Source organism: Lytechinus variegatus, chromosome 18 (genome assembly GCF_018143015.1).
Source record: "Lytechinus variegatus isolate NC3 chromosome 18, Lvar_3.0, whole genome shotgun sequence".
Classification (NCBI taxonomy): Eukaryota; Metazoa; Echinodermata; class Echinoidea; order Temnopleuroida; family Toxopneustidae; genus Lytechinus; species Lytechinus variegatus.
Genome location: NC_054757.1, coordinates 731,472 through 752,203, shown reverse-complemented (window position 1 = coordinate 752,203; position 20,732 = coordinate 731,472). Strand labels below are relative to the sequence as shown.

Genomic DNA, 20,732 nt, shown 5'->3' with positions numbered 1-20,732 from the left:
TACGTCCATTGAAACAAAATGACCTTTGACCATGATCATGTGACCTAAGAATTGTGCAAAACTATAATTCATACTTGATTACCCTTATGTCAAAGTTTCATGAGCAAGTACCATAAACTTCCTAAGTTATGAAGCCAATTCAACACATACTCCCAACACGGCCAGAGTTCATTGACCTTTAAATGACATTGGACCTTGGCCATGTTTCTGAAACACACATCAGGTATTCTGGGATACATTGCTGCTCTTATGTCCAAGTTTCATGAACTAAATCTATAGACTTTTAAAGTTATGACAATTCCACAAATACCCCCAACATTACCAAAGTTTGTTGACCCTAAATGACCTTTGACCTTGGTCATGTGACCTGAAATTAGCACAAGATGTTCAAGGATACTTGATTGCTCTTCTGTCCAAGTTTCATGAACTAGATCCATATACTTTCTAAGTTATGATGGCAATTCAAAAACTTAACCTTGGTTAAGACTTCAATGTTGACGACGCTGCCATCATCGCCGTCGGAAAAGCGGCGCCTATAGTCTCGCTCTGCTCTGCAGACGATACAAAAACTGTGTGTAGTCCAATAGGGGATTAGAATTCTCCTGTACAGACATTATATAGGATAATCTTTGTTGATTTTGAAACACCTTTACATACAATATTTTCAATCCCCAGATGAAACTGAATTTGTGATAGGCCTACAGCAAGAGTAAAGATTATACTGAATATGTTCAATCATTGTACTGCACATATACTTGTGTACATATATCACATGGAGAGAGAGAGAAAAAAAAAAAACAAGCAAAATGCAGCCATATTTTCAGTCCTTAATTCATAATGACTTGAAGCATGCAATAGAGCATTCCCCCGAGGGGTATGAGGTGAAATTGAGATTTCAAGCTTCATAGGCGCCGGTACTGAGCAACTGAGCATTTAAAGGAACATTACAATGTATTTCCATACAGACGACACCCCTCCAACCCGAGATCATTTCTACAAACGCTTTTAATACATCATGATCATCATCTCAAGATTTATCATCAATAATGAATAATAGATAGAAAAACACTTACTCAGACGATTAAAAAACCACATAATTACCTGATTGCTTGAGTTGCTGATTCTTTGGATTAACTTTACTTTTATTTGATCTAATGCCAGTTCGTCCAATCACCATTTCGTCTAATATCCAGTTGGCCCAATGTCCATTTAGTTCATATACCATTTGGACTAATTAGACTACATGTAAAATCAATTGGGCGAAATGAATGAAAATAATATGGACCGACTGGTTAAGAGACAAAATGGTAATAGACAAACTGGTGATTAGATAAAGTGATGATTGGACCAAATGTTTATTGGACAAAACACAAAGTGGTTGTTAGACGAAATGGCATTAAATTAAATGAAGATAGAAAATGTGATGAGTGGACGAGGTAGTGATAGACAATTTACCAATTCTTCAAGAGCGCTCAGTGCATTCACGGTATCCTGCTACATGTAGCTACCCATTAACACACATGGGTGGAGTGCAGCAAAATTTCTATCACAAAATTTAGTATTACCCAATAGAATGCTAGAATATCAGTTGTTTTCAATAGCTGATTTTTATTTAGTTATTACAGCATCTTTTATCTTTTTTTAAATCAAAATCTAAAAAAATTATCAATTATGTTTATATTATGAATTACAGGCATTGGCTTGACATTTCAGGCTAACTAAATTTGAAATGGAATCATGATGTTGTGGAAAAAATCCCAAAATACAGATTTTAATTCAAACCAAATCAATGGTATTTGTAATAACTTTTAAATACTCCCTAAAAAATGAATACTATCTATCTGGATCTATTTAAATCTGATATTTTCTGGAGTTTCACTTTACTGCTCTGCACAATTTTTAGCAAAATTTAATATTCCTACATGTGTCTGTGTTCAAAGCATTTATTTTCATGTCTCATATGTAAAATGTAACAATCTAGCCAATACATGTATGTAACGTATATTAAAAGTGCATGACAATCTAAATCGCTGGATTTCCCCTTGAAGTTCTGCTGCATAATACATGTATATCATTATGACAACCATAAAAGGCACATTCATAATACATCTTCTGCACATGAATGAACTCTGTCAGAGACTTCTTTAAATATTCCTGAATGCAAACGACCTCAAGTTACAAGTTCTTTGACAGCAAAGAGCTCAAAGACACTAAAACTTGAAAGAAAGATGAGAATTAATGACATGTATTTAATCTTAACATTGCAACTCATTACAAGGGGGATCGGTTGATAAAATTATGGGGAAATCCTAGAAAACTTCCAATCAATAAAGTACTATAAATTCATGGAAAATGTGTTGCCTAAATACATTTATCCATATACCGAATATTTCTTCTGACAAATATTTTGACAAATTCATTTTTACTTGAGCAGTATTTGTAAATTTGGGTTCAAGTGAAACACTAAGAAGAGTATTTCATGAAACAATTTCATCATCGAAACAGTTACAAGCTACTGAAATCCTGGAAGATGACTGGCTGGGAACAAATTTGTCACTGTATCAATATGTAAATGTATGTAGTATAAAGGAGAAAAGAAAGGGCTGTGATGAAATTCAACTCTGGACTGCTCCTTTAATGGCAATTCTGATATATGAAATATGTACACAGTTTCACATTACCAGCCTGGTTCCACCGCTGTATTAGCTTTTGTGGGGGCTCACCTGAACAAGCGATTATTTCTCCCAAGAAAATGCCAGAGTTTTAAGATTGCAGATTACCATGACGAGTACAAACTGAAAGCCATCACTACAACCGGCAGGAAGGCAAACAGAAGGAGAGCTGGGGAGTGATTTTCAATGGCAAACTTGCTCTTAGCCAATTGGATGCAAGGGTCTCTGTAGCTTTTTGTTTCATGAAATGCTTCTTGGAGTAGAGATATTTTCCGGGGGGGGGGGGGGGCATTTTCATTGGTGAACGGATACCATGTGCAGAGCTGCCAACCTGGACAAGAACATTTCAGTATTTTTAAAGCTGAAATCAGTATTTTGGCGAGGAAATCAGTATTTTCAAAGAAATACCATAGGACAACACATACATGTAAAACTGAAACTTGAGATATCAGTACATGTATTTTGCATGAAACCATCAGTATTCTTCTCATTTTTCAGTACTAAATACTGAAAATCCGTACTACTTGGCAGCTCTGCATGTGCGACCAAAAATACATGTAATAATGATGTCTTTTTCAAGATAGGACACGTTACATACAAAATGTAATAAGGGTGTAAAAAACACTAAAATAATGAAAAAAGGGTATCTATTTCGCTAGGAAAGCTACGTGTTTAGTGTAAGATTTACGAGGGTATAAAAAATTAAGACTAAAATGTTTCTTTTTTGAGTTTCAAGACTATAGAGTATCCCAAAGGGAGCCCCCTGTCTACACCGGAGAGACAGGACGATGTCTGGACGGTGTCGTTAGAAAGGACGGGATCATGCGGTAACCTGTAAGGTACGATGGTCTTTATATAATAATAATTTTTAAAAAAAGAAAAAAAGGAGAGGAACGATTTTTTAAAGACACGTCAAAAAAAGGAGAAAATAATAGTTGGCCTAATGTGTTGGCGGTAATAGTCAAATATGACTGGTCGCCATTAATTTTCAACAAACAACAACCTTTATAAAGGATGCACTTTTGGCCCCAACAGTCAACACTACGTGTTTAGAGTACGATTTGCACGAGGTGTGGGAGGTGGGGCTGTACTAAACCCAATGATGTACATGTAGGTAAAGGTAAAACCGACGACCAACGTCTATGACATAAAAATTACTTGTTTAGGGGTTCAATTCAGGAAATACAGCTGCAGTTTTTAAGTTCCATGCATCGTCGCTTTCTGACATGTAACTGAGTGGACTTTTTAGAATCACTGGTGCAGCACTTCAGAAGAATGCGTATTGAGTTATCCCGGATATTCCAGGTACTATTTTTCAATACAGAAAATTTGCTTTTTTGTTTGAATTTTGAAGATACGATCCTAAGTTTTGGAGAAAATAAGTTCTCGGAACAAAATCACCTATTTTTTTATTTCAGCACATTTTTCTGCGATCCCACTTCTTAAATCTGAACTAAGCCGAAATTATGGCTCGAGTCCCGCTTTTTGAAGGGCAAAATTAAGATTTTCGGTTCAGTGGGAATTTATTGTGAGAGACAGTGCCTGAGTATGTACGCTATTTGATGTGTGATGCGGTGATGATTGACTGTGCTGCGATCAGTGACTGCTGGTGTGGCTTGTGAAATAAGTTAACATGTTGACGTTAGCTGCGATGCATTCAATATTTCATGAAATCATTTTCAAGTGACTTTTATCAAATAAGAAATAAAAAATAATTAAATGGATTCCTTTAAGTACAAATTCTGTTCAAATTTGAAGAACTTCATCCTTCCTTAATACATGAGATGCAAACAATAAACATTAAATGAACAACAGTAAATTAAATACTCATTAAACAATTCACAATAAAGAAAAATAAAAAGCAATTACATACATGTAAACAATGTTGAACATTAAATGACTTTTGTAAACGAGCAGGACAAACTGCAATGCTAAACCATACATGTGCCGAATCATGAAAAAAGAATAGCTCTTGAAAACTGTAAATGGCTCTGGTAAAATGAAAAATGGCTCAATGTTTTTTTCAATATTGCTCACTTAAAATAAAAAAGGAATTTCAACACTGTATCTAATAAAGATTCTTTCATAGAAATATAAGATGTTATAAGACCACTTTTGAGCACTGATATATGACTGATAATTATCTTTGCTATCACTTCTTGTAATAATGTACTGATATTTGCAATGAATGTGTCATGTGTGCACACATTGTACTGCATGTACTGCATGTTCCAGTCTCAAATTTCTTGGGTATTATACATCTGAAATAAAATCTTGAAATAAAAATAAAACACTTCTCTCACTCTCAGCCTTCTAATACTACCTCATATATCTCACTACCATACTCTATCCTTCTTTTTCCCTCCCTCCTCAGTACATATTAAAAGTAATAACAATTTGAAAGGTAATATATCTATTCATGTATTATGTTTCTCCTCATATCAAATCAAATAAGGAATGCAAGTGCAATATGATGTGTTTTTTTCAATTCTCTTTCAGTGTTCACTAATTCCTGAGGTACACTGTAGTTTTTATCCCTATCAACTTTATTTCTGATTTCAATTCCTTATGATGGTGGTGATGACGATGATTATGATGATGATGGTGGTGAAGATGGTGATATTGATGTTGATAATGGTGATGATGATGGTGGGGTTATGACAAGGATAGTGATAACGACGATGGCAATGAATTATAAAATTCTGATAATATTGAATTTCTCTAAAGCTCTCTATTTAATACATGAATCCAAAATTCAGACGTTATAGCTTCATATTAATCTCAGACCACCGACCTATTCTAATCAATCCCCCCCTCCTCATTTCTTTTCATCTCTTCCGCCCCCCCTTCATTCCCACTTCCTTCTTTCCGAAGACCATTCCACTTCTAGTGTGATGGAAAGACAACATGACAGGAGGAAATGGACAGACTCCAGAATAATAAAGTGATGTAGTTCATCATTTTCTAATGTCAAACTTCATTACTTACTAGAATACTCTCAAGACTGTCTTAAAAAGCTATTGAAAATGTGCATAAAGTTTAATAGCTCAACACCACGTTAATAGCCAAGTATTAAAAATTCTTTCATTATCTACATAATATTTAGCAGTATTAGCACCTATTCCTTCATTAATTAATAATTTTTTACTTTTACTCAGGGTAGCCATTTCAGCTGTTCTTCCAGCAGGCCCTGCTAACATCATTACCCTTCTCCATTCTCATACATCAAAAAGCTAAAGAGAAGGCAGAAGGTTAAAGTCTTAGTACTACTATGCTGGGGATTTATCCCACCAGCTCATGTTCAAGACAATGATGCTCTACCACTGAGCCACCAAAGTTTTCAATTACTTAATCTATTCAGTAATGGATCCATTAATTCAGAAAAATATAAACATTTCCGAGTGATGGCAATGGATATTTGAGAATTTGGCCACTCCTTTTTTTATGTTATTGGAATGCTAGGTGAAAGTTCACTTCACTTTAACCACTTTAGTTTTTGACAGATTTTAAGAAAAATCAGCCTCATTACATGTGTGGCTTTAAAACGTATGCTGCAAATCTCATCACAACTTTATGAACTAAATTGTTTAGTCTGTTCATAACACAGAACACAAACAATGTATCAATTCACAGCATAAATTACACGCATCCCTCAAACCGCACAGGGAAAATGAGGGCCTATAAATCGATGCAAGATTTGGCATTGAAAGTATTCAGTATGGGGTTCATGCTCATAAGAATTATGATTTATGAAGTCAAGTTTATGACAGTAACAACACTCTCACAGCCCGACTCAATCATAAATCAACGTTTAGGGAGAAATCAACTGAGTTCTATTAGAAGTAGAGGATTACAATTGCCTGGAAAGTTCTGGGATTGTTTCATTTTCATTTTGAGATTAAATTTTAAAATGATACAAAACATAGTATCCCTAGGTATTCCATAATCTCCATGAAGAATAAATATAATATACAGAATACCTAGGGTTTAATGAAACTCCTAGCTCTACTCATGAACTGCTGACATTGGCCTCACACAAGCCAGCCTTGTTTGGCCTCAGGCAAGCGGACCTTTGATGAGCTGGCCGAGATAATTGTTTCACCAAAACTACTTCATTATTTTCTTCCATTTTTGATAACATTTTCAGTTTTCCTTGTTTAATTTCATTCTACATGTATTTCATCAAATCATATCATTTTCAATCTGGACTAAGCACTTAAAAGCAACACAAGGGAACAAACTCTTAAGGTATTCAGGGGGGGGGTATTTTATGAACATTTTTCACTATGGTAACTTTACCATTATTACAACTACCATGGTAACAGGGTCGAGCAGCCAATCACAATCAATGTTACCATGGAAGTTGCCATAATGACTGTTTATGAAACATGCCCATGATCTGGCAGTAACAAACCAGCCACACATCCATCCATGCGGTACAGGAAAGAATGCAGCCGATGGATCCTAGATGATTTACGCCAGTTTACGGAAGTGAGATGACATATACTGATAACCTCGATTCGGTGGCTACCTTCGTTACAGATAATGATGGTATTCTGTCATTTGATAGATTGGACATTGATTCTCTGCATGATGGTGTGATTTCCTCTTTGGACTTGAGAAGTCCGAAGCCAAACTTAAGCAGACAAATTCTCTTGATAATTCTTTTTTTTCTTTGAGGGGGATGTGTTATTTGAATGGGTAATTGCCGATCAATTTTGACAAGTTATGTACCATTCTAAAGCTTAGGAAGTGCTTTGCAAGCTCAATAAGAATTTCAAAATTCATTTTGGGTGACTTACTTTTGGTGTTTGTGAGGCGGCTCACACATGACTTCGTAAAACAGGGCCCCAGATTCAGACATATATGCCTGATAGCAAGCCTCCATCTCTATGTTTTAAAATGAGTTTTCTTACCTGATAGGCGTTTCATGTTCCACCCCATCTTCTCCCGCTTGTATCTGAGCAAAGCACCATCCTCCAGGGCTAGGGTAACATGTGTTGTTTCTTGTAGTCTCTGGGCAGTGTTCATCACAGTAGCAGTACATCATCTTGGTTGCTAGTACTGGAAATAAATAAGATAGGAGAACCTGTTTTAATTACGAAAACAAATCAAATCCACTTGGACTTGGATAATTTGTATTGCTTTTCAGTAGGGGGTGCTGCACCATCCCGAGTTTGCTCAATCTCGAGATTTTAGCCCGATCAGCCCTCTTCGCGATATATCTCGAGATTCAAGAAACCCCGTCTCCACCATCGCAAGAAGAGCAAGTCCTGCTCGAGCGAGGCATCAATGCATTATGGTCTGACGCCGTGAATAAATTATCCCGAGTGCGTCTGCACCTACGAATTAGTGCGATAATTCACAAAATAGCGCGCTATTTTGCAAATAATCCCAAGTTGACTTGGGATTGCAATGTCGAGATTAATCCTACGAACTAGCGCGATAATTACGTCTCCATTGCAAATAATCTCGAGATTGTTCAGATCGGGATAATTTGCCGGATCAGAAATAGCACGCTAATTTGAAAACTCGGGATGGTGCAGACAGCCCTATATTCTCTGGATAGCGTTTATCACAGGCTTAGTGCATCATTAAAAAAAGGATATATAGGAGGACCTGGGACCTGTTTCATAAAACTTGTAAGAATAAATTTTCAATTTAAAGCTAATGACATCGTTCAATTTGATTGGCTATAACAGTAAACTTGCTATACAAATTGTGCATTTTTAACTCTTACAAGCCTTACAGGAAATGGGAACCAGGGGCCCGTTGCATAAAACTTTTGCCATAAAAAAAATCTGTCAATTTTAATGCCAGATTTTTTTAATGTGAAATTTTCAATGGGATAATTTTGTTTGCCAGAGTTTTATTTTTATGCCAAACTTTTTTATGCAATGGGTCCCTGTAGGTTAGATGGCTATGTCATGAGTTGTTTTATCATAAATATTGTTATCTTTATAATGTAAATGCTGTTTAGAGAAAAACTACTATACCATATTTTGTATTATAAAGGCAGAGTTGAAACACACAATAAGATAATTAGAATGAAATTATAAATGTCAAAGAAGCATCACCAATAAGCAGGCATTGGCTTCATCATACAAGAGATTGGTGTTTCACGTAGCATAACTTGTCAGTGATTTCCACTGGCAGATAAATACTATGGGCCAATCAGATCTAAGGATTTCAGTAGCTTATAACAAAAAGTTATTGACAATCACTGACAAAATGTTTCATGAAATGCTCCCTTTGTTCCAATAAGGTTGAAATTGCAAAACATGAAAAACACACCTTCAAAATACCGCATGTACTTGTAAGACATAGTGTCGGCCATCTTCTTAACCTCCCTATGGAATAAAACTAATTCCTGCTTCTTTGAAAAAAGCTCCACTGTCTATGCATATAAAGAGAGCTTCGAATTGAAAATGGTACAAATACTATCCTTCCTTTCTAAAGACTTCAGCAGTATTACATGAAATGAAATCCTAAGAGAACAGCAAATGCTTGTAGGAAGCTGTGTGAATCTACAACCGGACTGAGCGATGCCACTCAAGAATTCCTCCTTTAGTAGTGATGAAACGCACTACTTGTAAGTCAATTCAAAACGATGAGTAATTCATACATAAATTCCATGCTATTAAAAAACTGCCTGTGCACTCAAAATACATGTGAATAGTTGAGAAAAAAAGCAGCAGTTCCATCATAGCCTGATGGCTTCTAGCGGTGATGGAAAATTCATTCATAAAATGAGTGGTAGGTTCAACCTGCTGTATATTATGAACATAGGCGGCGGAAGCGGGGGGGACGTGTCCCCCCCTAAATTTGAAGAGGGGGGACGGTCCCCCCCTAAATTTGTTGTTGATGACCTTTTTTTTTTTTTTTTTTTTTTTTTTTTTTTTTTTTTTTTTTGCTTGTCAATTTATTTTCCTACGTCCCCCAAAAAAATTTTAGGGTTGAGAACCTTTTTTTTTTTTCTTGTCAAAATTTTTTTGGTTGTCCCCTCCTAAAATTTTTGGCTTCCGCCGCCAATGATTATGAACATGAATGAATGACTGAGACAAGAGGGTTTCATGAATAGTATTTCAAGACAAGCTCATTTACAATGTACAGTTGCCAATCATGAATGAATATCTTATAAAATAATCATTCACAGTTGCCAATTTGAGTGTTGAATCATGAATGAATATTTTAAGAAATTATCATTTACAGTTGCCAATTTGAGTGTTGAATCATGAATGAATATCTCCAAATGATAATCTACAGTTGCCAATTTGAGCATTTTATTATGAATGAATATAATTTGAAGGGGAAGACTGCAATAAATTTTCAAATACTCTGCAATAATTTCATTGTTGAGGCACTGTTAGCAAGGGACATTATTGTATTCATATATTAGGCCTAATGTATCCATTATTATACATGTAAATGGGCTAAGTAGGTTGTCAATCAAAAGTGAAGACATTGCTGATGCCTATAAAAACAAATTCAAATTCCCATTCAAATAACATAAAATAACTGAATTAATTGCACTTTACATTAGGCCCACTGCTGTACTGTACTGTACCATACTGAACTTGAGTGGATTGAATTATACTGGATTATTTTTGTAATATTGCAAATTGAACAATAAAGAATATACTACATGTACACTTCATTTGTGAATAAATAGTTAATCATGTTTTTCCCTGTAAATAACATTAGGGTACCATTATATTTCAATCAGATCACACACAATTTACATGTTCATCATCTGCACATTTAACTTATCTCTTTCATTGCTTGTACATAATCTATGAACTCCCCATTCCTAATATCGACAACATATCATCATGTATCCCATCATGCCTTGTTTATCGACACAAAATTAATTCACAAAACAGGAAGCCTTCTTGGCATGGTGATATTTATGTTCACTGCAGGAAAACAAAAACATCCATTCAAACCCAGGGCTCAACACGGCCATAAAACTGCATTTTATGCTATGAACCAGTCAGCTTGAAAATTGCATGAATTGTGTATTACTGAGAGGGTTGCCTGTCGCCCCTGTGAATAGGATAGGAGGGAGTGTGTCAGACTTTTAGACAATAAAAGGGGCCATCAGAATGGAGCCAACCACAACCTATGATTGATGAGAAGAATCATCAATGTCAAAACTCATACAAATGGGTGGGTCAAACGATATAAAAGCATTTAAGAAGAATAATGAAAAATAATCCTTAGGAAATTTATGCAACAGAAAGATATAATTGCAAGTACTGATGCTGGCAAAGTTGTATTTGTGAACATTGTGTATTGGTATGCACACATGGACATTTTATAGTCCAACATGTAGCCAAGAGGTCACTGTAGTGTATAGGCCTACAGAAAAGATATCACAAATTATCAATAGTTGTTACAGATAATGGAAGACCAAGTACATAACAAGTGGGATGCCTCTGACCGTCTCACCTGCATCACGCGATTCAACATAGCAGCAGTGCTGACTTTGAAAACTACCATAACTCGCACAAGATGTTAAGTGATACTTGGTTACTCTTATTTCCACGTTTTATGAACTAGACCAATACACTTACAGAGATAGGATGGTAATTCAACAAATACCCCCAATGTGGCCAAAATATATTGACCTCACATGACCTTTGACCTTGATCATGTGACCTGAAACTTGCACAGGATATTCAGTGATACTTTACTACTCTTATGTCCAAGTTTCAAAAGTCAGATCAATAAACTTGCAAAGTTATGATGGTTATTCAACAGATACCCCCATTATGGCCAAAGTTCATTGACCTTTGACCATGGTCATGTGACCTAAAATGCACACAGGATGTTCAGTGATACTTGATTACTCTTATGTCCAAGTTTTATGACCTAGACCAACATACTTTCAAAGTTATGATGGTAATTCAACAAAAAAAAAACCAATTCGGCCAAAGTTCATTGACCCTAAATGACCTTTGACCTTGGTCATGTGACGTAAAACTCATGCGGGATATTTGGTGATACTTGATTAACCTTATGTCCAAGTTTAATGAACTAGGTCTATATATTTTCTAAGTTATGATGATATTTCTAAATCTTAACCTCAGGTTAAGATTTTGATGTTGATTCCCCCAACATGGTCTAAGTTCATTGACCCTAAATGACCTTTGACCTTGGTCATGTGACATGAAACTCTAATAAGATGTTGAGTAATACTTGATTAACCTTATGGCCAAGTTTCATGAAATAGGTTCTTACAGTTGTATACTTTCTAAGTTATGATGTCATTTCAAAAACTTAACCTTAGGTTAAGATTTGATGTTGACGCCGCCGCCACCGTCGCCGTCGGAAAAGCGGCGCCTATAGTCTCACTCTGCTATGCAGGTGAGACAAAAACTTAACAATATTTAATATGGTAATGATAATTATGATCAAGTACAACTGTACATCTGCAACAACCATGTATATGTATGCAAGCAGGCATAACTGGGATTTCAGCGAGCAAAAACTCAGTGCACATATAGACATATCCAATATAGAAAGACTGACTTCAAATGGTCATACCTTAAACACCCTGTGCCTGACAAAAATTCTTTCACATCAAAATTTGTCATGTCAGTGCAAAAACGCCCTTAGCAAAACATATCCGCACAGGCGCACACCTCATCGGTGCAGAAACGGCCTTTACATGTATACGCAATGCCCTTCTGCATGCTGCTAGGGGCATTTTTTGTGCATGCATTGTGCGAAAGTGTGATGTTAAGGGCATTTTTGCACTGACACAACTAATTGTGGCCAGCCAAAATTTCATGACAATATTTATGGGAATGGTTAGGCCTATACAACATGGGAAGAAACAAGTGACAAGATCCTGGAGTGTTTCATGAAGCATCTTCTCACTGACAAATATCAGCTCTGAGCCAATCACATGTCATTATTTCAGTAGCTTATAACAATTTTCACTGACTGTTTCTATCATGAAATGCTCCCCAGGTCATCCCTCTTATGCATCCATGTAAATGCCATATTACTCATCCCCTTCAACCACAGAAACCTAATCTTTTGGTGTATGGAGAAATCACAAATAATGTCAACCAATAAAACATGGGAAAGCTCTCAAAGAAATATGTGTCACACTGAATGGGAGAGGGCACTTGTTGATTGGCCAATGGTCTGTCAGGGTCTCGTAAGTGGCCCATCTCAGTAAGTGGCCTACTGAGGAAACCTAGAATTTTGAAAGGTCTTTAGCAACAGTAATGACTGACATTCCAATTGCATTTTACATTATTGCAATCTTGTAATTTGTTGGATTTTTTTTTTTTGGGGGGGGGTGAGATTAAAACAGAATGGTACAATCACAGGTCATAACTCAAGACAGTCTTCCCTCTATCTACATGTACTTCATCCCGTTTTGGAAGACAATTGAAAAATAAATTAAACTTCCTTTCCTGTTTTTTCTGCACCATCTCCTAATGGAATAAAGGCACAACCAGTCCTCATATAAATCATGCTCATTGGGAAGCAACTTTTGAGTGTATTATTGTAAAGAAAATACAATCTTGAATTTTTTATTTCATTCATCAATTTTCTTTTCATATCTAATATTCTCATGATCATTGTTAAGATTTTAACTCGTTAGACTAAAGCATGCTTTCTCTCTCCCTCCTTTTCCCAATCCAACTCTTCTTTGTATCTTTACATTCCCAGTTGTTCCCTCATCTTCATCCTCATGTTTCTTTCAGATTTGGAATTCAAGTTATGACATTCTCACATTGAATGTTCCACTTTGACAGAGCACTTGGCAGCTCGATTTGACGGGCCTGGATTACCAATCACTTGACTGTGTGATTAAATGCTGGGATTAAGGCTGTCAACAATTGCCCATCAGAATTACAATGATAAATGCACCCAGCCTGCCATTCCCAAATGCCTCCCTTCCCCCTCACTACCTTTGTTTTAGTCTCTCTCTTCAGTAACCCTCTAATATGCTTTTCACACTGCACTTTTTGTCCTAAATTGGTGGGGCTAAGGGGGGGTCTTAGCCCCACCAATTTCCCGGGGTTAAGCTTAGCCCACTTCGTTTTCACACTACGTTTTAGCAAAGTGGGATAGCACGGTAAATAGTACGGTACTATCTGGCCCTGCAAAAAAGTAGGGTTAGCCGGCTTATTGTGGTGCTAAGAGATGCAATGTGAAAACAAAACAGGGCTAAAGAAAGTGGGGCTAAGCATTAACCAATCACAAAGGTCGAATTGCACGTTAATCACGCTCTGTATGGTAAAATCATCAGAATTCATGAGCTGAGGGATAGTCCGGGGTTAAGGCATTAACCACGGTTGAGCAGATAGTATGGGGTTAAAAAAGACAATGTGAATCGAAAAAAAGATAGTATGGGGTTAAGGATAGTCCGGGGTTAAGGATAGTATGGGGTTAAGGAAATGCAGTGTGAAAAGCATATAATACATTATCTTGTTCTCCTATAACTCAGGTATCAGCATTTTGTAAAGAATTGCCCATAAAAATCACAACAACCACAGTATGTTACTGGCTCTAAACAGTTTCAAGTACCCAGAGTTAAGCAATCAATGGTTGTTGACAATGCAAGTCCCTGACCCTCATCCACTGATACAAGCTTGTGCAAGGATTTCCTATTTGGCACCACCATAATGCTGTAACAAAAGACAGAGGCATCACTTCAGCATGCTAGATCCCGTTCTCATTTCACTTTCTCAAACTAGTTTACTGGAAACCAGTTCAGGAAACCAGTTTGGAAGATCACTTTGCTAGCGTTCCCATTTGATCATTCGCAAGTGGTTTCAAAATCACTCCACGTAAAGCGATCTTGTTGCTATGGGAATGCTCTCAATGGGGTGACAAGTTTCGCGCCAAATTCTAAACCGCATCATAGGCATTCTACCACAGCGTGTAGAGTAGCGCGCTCAAAATGTGCGAAGATCGCTTCCCGAAGACAATTGTGTCCTCACGCTAAAAGTTAAAACCAGTTTAACAAGTCAAAGTGATCTTGAAGGCTGACATCGCCCAAGTGGTTTTATGAGCCAGTTTAGAAGACTGCTCTGACCATTCTAATTACACTTTAAAGTAGTTATAGTTATAGGAAGGTAGTGAGAACGTAGTCCTACAGAACTTCTTTGGAGAGGGAGGGGTTGCTTACAGAAACATTCCTGAAGGTTTCGCAAAAAATGGGTTTCCCATAATGCAAACGGGCCCAATAATGACATGCACAAATGCAGCGCTAGAAATCTGTCATAACATGACAATGGACTTAGCAGGATCCATTGAATGACAAGACGGTTTATCAACAAATGGAAATGCCATTAAGAACTCCAATTGATGTTGTCATTGATCAACCCACCATCAAAGTCAAAAGCCAGTAACTCCTAACACCTCTCACAAAGCAAACCTTATATTCTCTCCACTCACTCATTGCAACCATCTCCATTTCATTATCACATAATTCTTTTGTGTTTTCTTGATAAAGCACTTCACAACATATTTTTGACAACTTGGATTATCGATGAGCGGAACCGGGATTCAGGGCGTGGATTTAAGTTGTCAAGATTCCAGATATTATAATTCTCTTCAAAAAGAAAAACTACTTCACAAGTGTAATTGGTGTAAGCGCTGTTGAAGGGATCATAGGCGAATCCATATACAGTTTCTAATAAATGTATAATTTATAAATCTATTACTGTGCATGTTTAACATATTAAAAGTAATGGCACTGTTGAAATAATGACTTTCACTTACATTGAATTATTTATGGATACATGTACATTACAGTGCACATATTACAGAGGTAATTATGATTCCATTTCAGTTGCTAAAATTATAGTTATATTATGCTTTTCACACAGCATTTCCTTAACTCCATACTTTTCCTTAACCCCGGACTATCCTTAACCCCATACCATCTTTTGGGGGTTTCCCTATACTATTTGCTTAGCTGTGGTTAACGCCTTAACACCGGACTATCGCACAACTCATGAATATTGATGATTTTGCCTCATAAAGCGCGATTAACATGCGATTTTGACTGCTGTGATTGGCTAATGCTTAGCCAAACTTTTCTTTAGCCCGGTTTTGTTTCATACTGCAGCTCTTAGCACCACAATAAGCCGGCTAAACCTGCTTTTTTCAAGGGTCAGACATTACTGTGCTTGCCCACTTTGCTAAAATGTAGTGTGAAATTGAAGTGGGTTAAGCTTAACCCCAGGAAATTGGTGGGGCTAAGACCCCCCCCCCCCCCTTAGCCCCACCACTTTCCCGGGCGGGGTTAAGAAAATATGTGCTGTGTGAAAAGCATATAAGTAGTTCAAGGATTAGTGAGTTATTTTATGATTTCCCCTACAATTCAGCTTCATACACAAAAGAAAAACAACAACAACACAACAAGATATCACATGTGATGTCTTTTTGGTAGTCAGTTATTTTCAAAAGACTTTGCCAGCACTCAAGATTTGTGACTCATAACTCATAATCTCTTCATTACTGCAACTCTTATAAAAAAAGTCTCCACCCAAAAGAGGATGTTTGGAAGAGAAACTTAGAAAAAACATAAACCTGTCAAATTGGTCGAAAAGTGAAGAAGCTTGAAAGAAATCTATCGGGGGAAATAAACATCTCCCAGGGCATCAGTTGCACATTAATGTGTTATTTCTAAATGCACATGCATGCTCCTGCTGTGGATGCCTGATTGGGGGAACTTGTGAAATTATTGACTGCGCTCGTCCTCCTACACGTTCTGGAGCTATGTTGACTATTGACACAACGGAGAAGAGGTAAGATGCCTGTTTCAGCCAAAGTATTTACTTTGAACACAGATCGCCTGATGACATCTCCTTGTAGTAGTCTCCCAACCTCCCACTCAGTTATTAATTTTCCTCTACATTGTGTTTTCATACTTGCCAACCCAGACAATCATGAAAAGGAACAAATCATGAAGAAATTTCCAGATATTCAAAGACTTATAAATTTTCTATTCAATACTACAGAAAATTTTCACAGAAATATGAACATGTGGATTGATATGCCAATTGTCATTTCTCCAAAACATAAAGCAATAGGAACAATATAGCAGCTGCGCAGGTATGCGTTTTAAATATCTGCTTTGATAGCTCATAATGAAAATAAATGTTCTTCTGGAACTTTCTGATAAACAAACAGCTCCTCACTTTATTACAATATGGAATAATGTACCTTAGAACTTAATTGGAGGTTTATTTCTTATTTTGTAACCTTTCGAATGGAGACTATTCAATGTCTGTCATCTCAGCTAAAAATGGAGGATTGCTTGCTTTAGATAAAGTACCTCATCAGCAGAGAACTTTAGCAAAGTTTGTCATGAAAGGGGATGATCTGAATATTTTTCTAAACCAAAAAACTCTATAACAGGTGACTCAATATTTGCTCCTGCTCTAGGCTAAATAAAGAAGTAGGATTAGGGTTAGTGTTGCAATAGGGTTTTATGCTAGGTTTATGTTTAGGGTAGGGTGTAGTGTTAAGCCAAAGATTGAAGTTGGTCATTCCATTAGTGTGTAGAATTTAGAGCAGAGCAATTGTTACTGGAGCAATTGTCATGGAACTCTATTACAATCTTAACTCTAACCCTATGCCCTTTGAGATATTACAACTGGAGCAAATGTCATGGAACCTTTCTTGTTCCCATTTCACATTTAATTCAATATCACCAGGACATCCTCCTCCTCATCATCTTCTTGGTATGCAAGAGGATGGATGAAAGGATGAATTGAAGGGGAAAGTCATGGTTGAACTGCAGAATCAGTACCCTAGAGCTCTATGCTATATTACTAAAACAGTTGTGTCATGAGACACCTGTCAATCAAACTGGGAACAGGGGGCCGTTTCATAAAGCTGTTTGTAAGATAAGAGTGACTTTAAGAACGACTGGTGAACCTTTCTTACGCAAGTAACCATCGCCAATGTATATACCATTTACCACAAGGATCACCAGTCGTTCTTAAAGTGGCTCTTAACTTACGAAGAGCTTTATGAAACACCCACCTGGAGTTCATTAATTTCTGTGTTACATTTCTCTCTTTCTTTATCTCACTGTCTGTCTCTTTGTACCTTCATCCCCTCCTCTTTCTTTATTTAACTCTGTCTATCTGTCTCTCCCCTCTCTTTTTTTAAAATAACAATCAATGACATACAATCCATTACAATTCTCTGAAAAAAACATAAATATGCATACAAGGTACTGTCCTCCTCCTCTACTTGTATGCTGAATTTAATATACCATTCTCATTGCACTTTCTTCCACATTTTCAACTTCTTTTCTGTTGCACTTCAACACTTCAAAACAACTGGCAGATTATCAAACAGTTATAAAGAATGAACTTGTCTTTAACCCTATTTGATCAACATACATGCACACAGCTGTGCATACAAGAAGGAATTTAAATTTTGTTGTAATTCAGCTTTAAAACATTCCAAATCTCCAAACTTCAAACTTTATAAGTTTTCAATTAACATAATTTAGGGACAGTGATTTTCCGTTTCAAAAAATTGCCTTTTCCGTTTCAGAAAATCTCAAATTCCGTTTCAGCATGTCAGAAAACGGAAATTCCGTTTCCCCATAGACTTTGTACACATGGAAAAGTGACAATTCCGTTTCCACATTGAATAGCAAAATTACACGTAGATCTACACTCGCACTGGTCAAAATTGTATCTGCTACTGTACCAACAACACAATAGAATCCGTTCTAATCGGATCTATGCGGGTGTATATAATATTTTTACAAATATATTTTGTATGCATACACCCTCACCTTTCACATTATTAGCATTATTTCACGGTGAAATGATATTTCATCGATAATTTTGGGGTTTTCTTGACATCGTTATCATCAGTCAACGGCGTTTGCCAATCCGCCATCTTGGATTTTAAGACCACGATATCGTGCTGTTACATCTTCAAACGTAGAGGGCAGCAAAACACGACCGTGTAGTTTGAATGATATATGTGTACAGTACAGTGCAGTGAAGCCCACCCCAGCCGGCCGGGTACGGGCGCGGTACAATCGAGTGTGCTGATGTCGAGTGCAGTCACGATGTGTGAATTATCATGATTGTAGCGAAGTGAGATCCTGTTTTCTGGGGTTTTGTGGCCATTTAATATTCTCATTTTGCTGTGATTTTGAAGCAATTTGTGTTGCTATTCTGTGTATTTTGAGGGAAAATACGTTTTCCTTGATTTTCCGTTTGAAATGCCACTTTCCGTTTCAAAAGGCCCTTTCCGTGAATTCCGTCCGTTTTCCGCGATCGCGGAAAATCACTGTCCCTAATAATTAAAGCTCTAGCAGTAATCCATTATGCATGATATGCCACTAGATAAAGAGTATTGACCTTGTACTGCTATTAGCTTCATCCAGCATACATCCCCATTAATCCAATTCAAACAAGATTGGGAAAAGAAAACTTTGGGATAAAAACAAACAATTATAAACAGAGGGAAATGCCAGGAATGAACATCAACATAAAAGTCAGTTTATAAATTCACTGATCTGATAAAAAGAAAAACATAATAAAAGCATGAAGTGGTGCATTGCACTATTTGATGGGACTGACCCGTTATGAAAGAGGGTTGGTACATGTAGTTGGGGATATTCTAATACCCCTTTCATAAACCCAATTATGCGGCTAATAGCAGCATAATTTGGTCATAAAATTGTAGAAGGACCAGAGTTATCCGCATTATTCTGATGCTGCTATTATCCACATAATAGCAGCATCGGGACAAGATTTTGAGTTTATGAACTCATTTCAAAATAATGCGGATAATTGCCATGGTGCGGTCACAAGGTCACCCTTATCCAAAACAACCGCATCGGAGGGGGCGTGTCCAGTTGTCATGACGATTATCCGCCTTTTTCAGGACGGGCGCTCGTAAAAATAATGCGACATATCATTTTCGGAGTTTGTGAACGCAATTTTTATTGAATTATCCGCATTACTCTTAGGCGGCTAATTGGAGGATAGGTTTATGAAAGGGGTATAAGTTCCTTCTCAGGGCACTACTAAAAAATATTGGTTTGTCAAGAGATCAAAGGTTGTTATATAACATCATCAAACAATATAACATGAGCTAACATCTTTAATGAATACTGTTGTATGCATGTTAACTTCTTGTTTAATTAAAAACCAGTAGGGCTACTATTGAGACATGGAGGCCGTTCGCTTTAAGTTACACTTTCTAAAACTAGTTTTACTGGAAACTGATTCAGGAAACCAGTTCGGAAGATCGCTTTGCTAATGTTCCCAATTGATCACACGTAAGTGGTTTCCAACATCACTTCACGTAAAGTGATCTTGTTGCTATGGAAACACTCTCCGTGGGGTGAAAACTTTCGCGCGAAAATCAAAACTGCAGCGTACGCATTCTACACCTGTCATGTGGAGTAGGGTGCTCAAAACATGCAAAGATCGCTTCCCGAAGAACGGTTGTGTCCTCACGCTAAAACCAGTTTACCAGGGCAAAGCAATCTTGAAAACTACATCGCCAGGTGGTTTTCCGAACTGGTTTGGAAGATTGCTTCCAAGATAGCTTCGACCGTTCCCACTACGTGTTAACCTAGTTTCCACTAAACTAGTTTCCAGTAAACTAGTTTTAGGAATGCTGTGAGAACCGTCTCATGTACTATCAGGTCTCAGCTCAAGGCAGGGTATAGAATGGAGAAAGGACCCGAGAGTGTGAAGTGCTGGGATCAAAACCAATCCACTGGTGCAATTATAGAAAGACAGACTCTGACTGTATACACCATTTGATAATTTTAGTTTTGGTGCTAACATTCTATAGAAGCACAATTTAGAATTGCTTTTATGGCTTCAACAATATGAGTTCATACAAATTACCGTAAGTAACGGTGTATTAACCGCACCTTTTTCTCGGCGGGATAGAAGCAAAAGTCGGGGGTGCGGTTTATACACGGTGACGGGTTTGAGCCGGCCCGCCGTAACCCCTCCCGTACATGTACGATGTCTGCCAGTTCACAACACATCGAGTGGCCGGGCGTAGCCGCCCAGTCAATGTCGT

The 20,732-nt window shown here is 37.1% G+C and overlaps 1 protein-coding gene across 1 annotated transcript in view; it reads right to left on the bottom strand.

Moving 5' to 3' along the window:
* LOC121431952 (bone morphogenetic protein receptor type-1B-like) overlaps positions 1–9,024 on the bottom strand; it is a 43,648-nt gene extending 34,624 nt beyond the window's left edge. Inside the window, exons 1-2 of the mRNA XM_041629746.1 lie at positions 8,967–9,024; positions 7,589–7,736 (exon numbers count right to left, since the gene is read on the bottom strand). Coding sequence (XP_041485680.1) covers positions 7,589–7,736; positions 8,967–9,009 — 191 coding nt within the window. The 5' untranslated portion in view covers positions 9,010–9,024. The remainder of the gene's footprint in view (positions 1–7,588; positions 7,737–8,966) is intronic.
* Between the last annotated feature and the right edge of the window lie 11,708 nt (positions 9,025–20,732).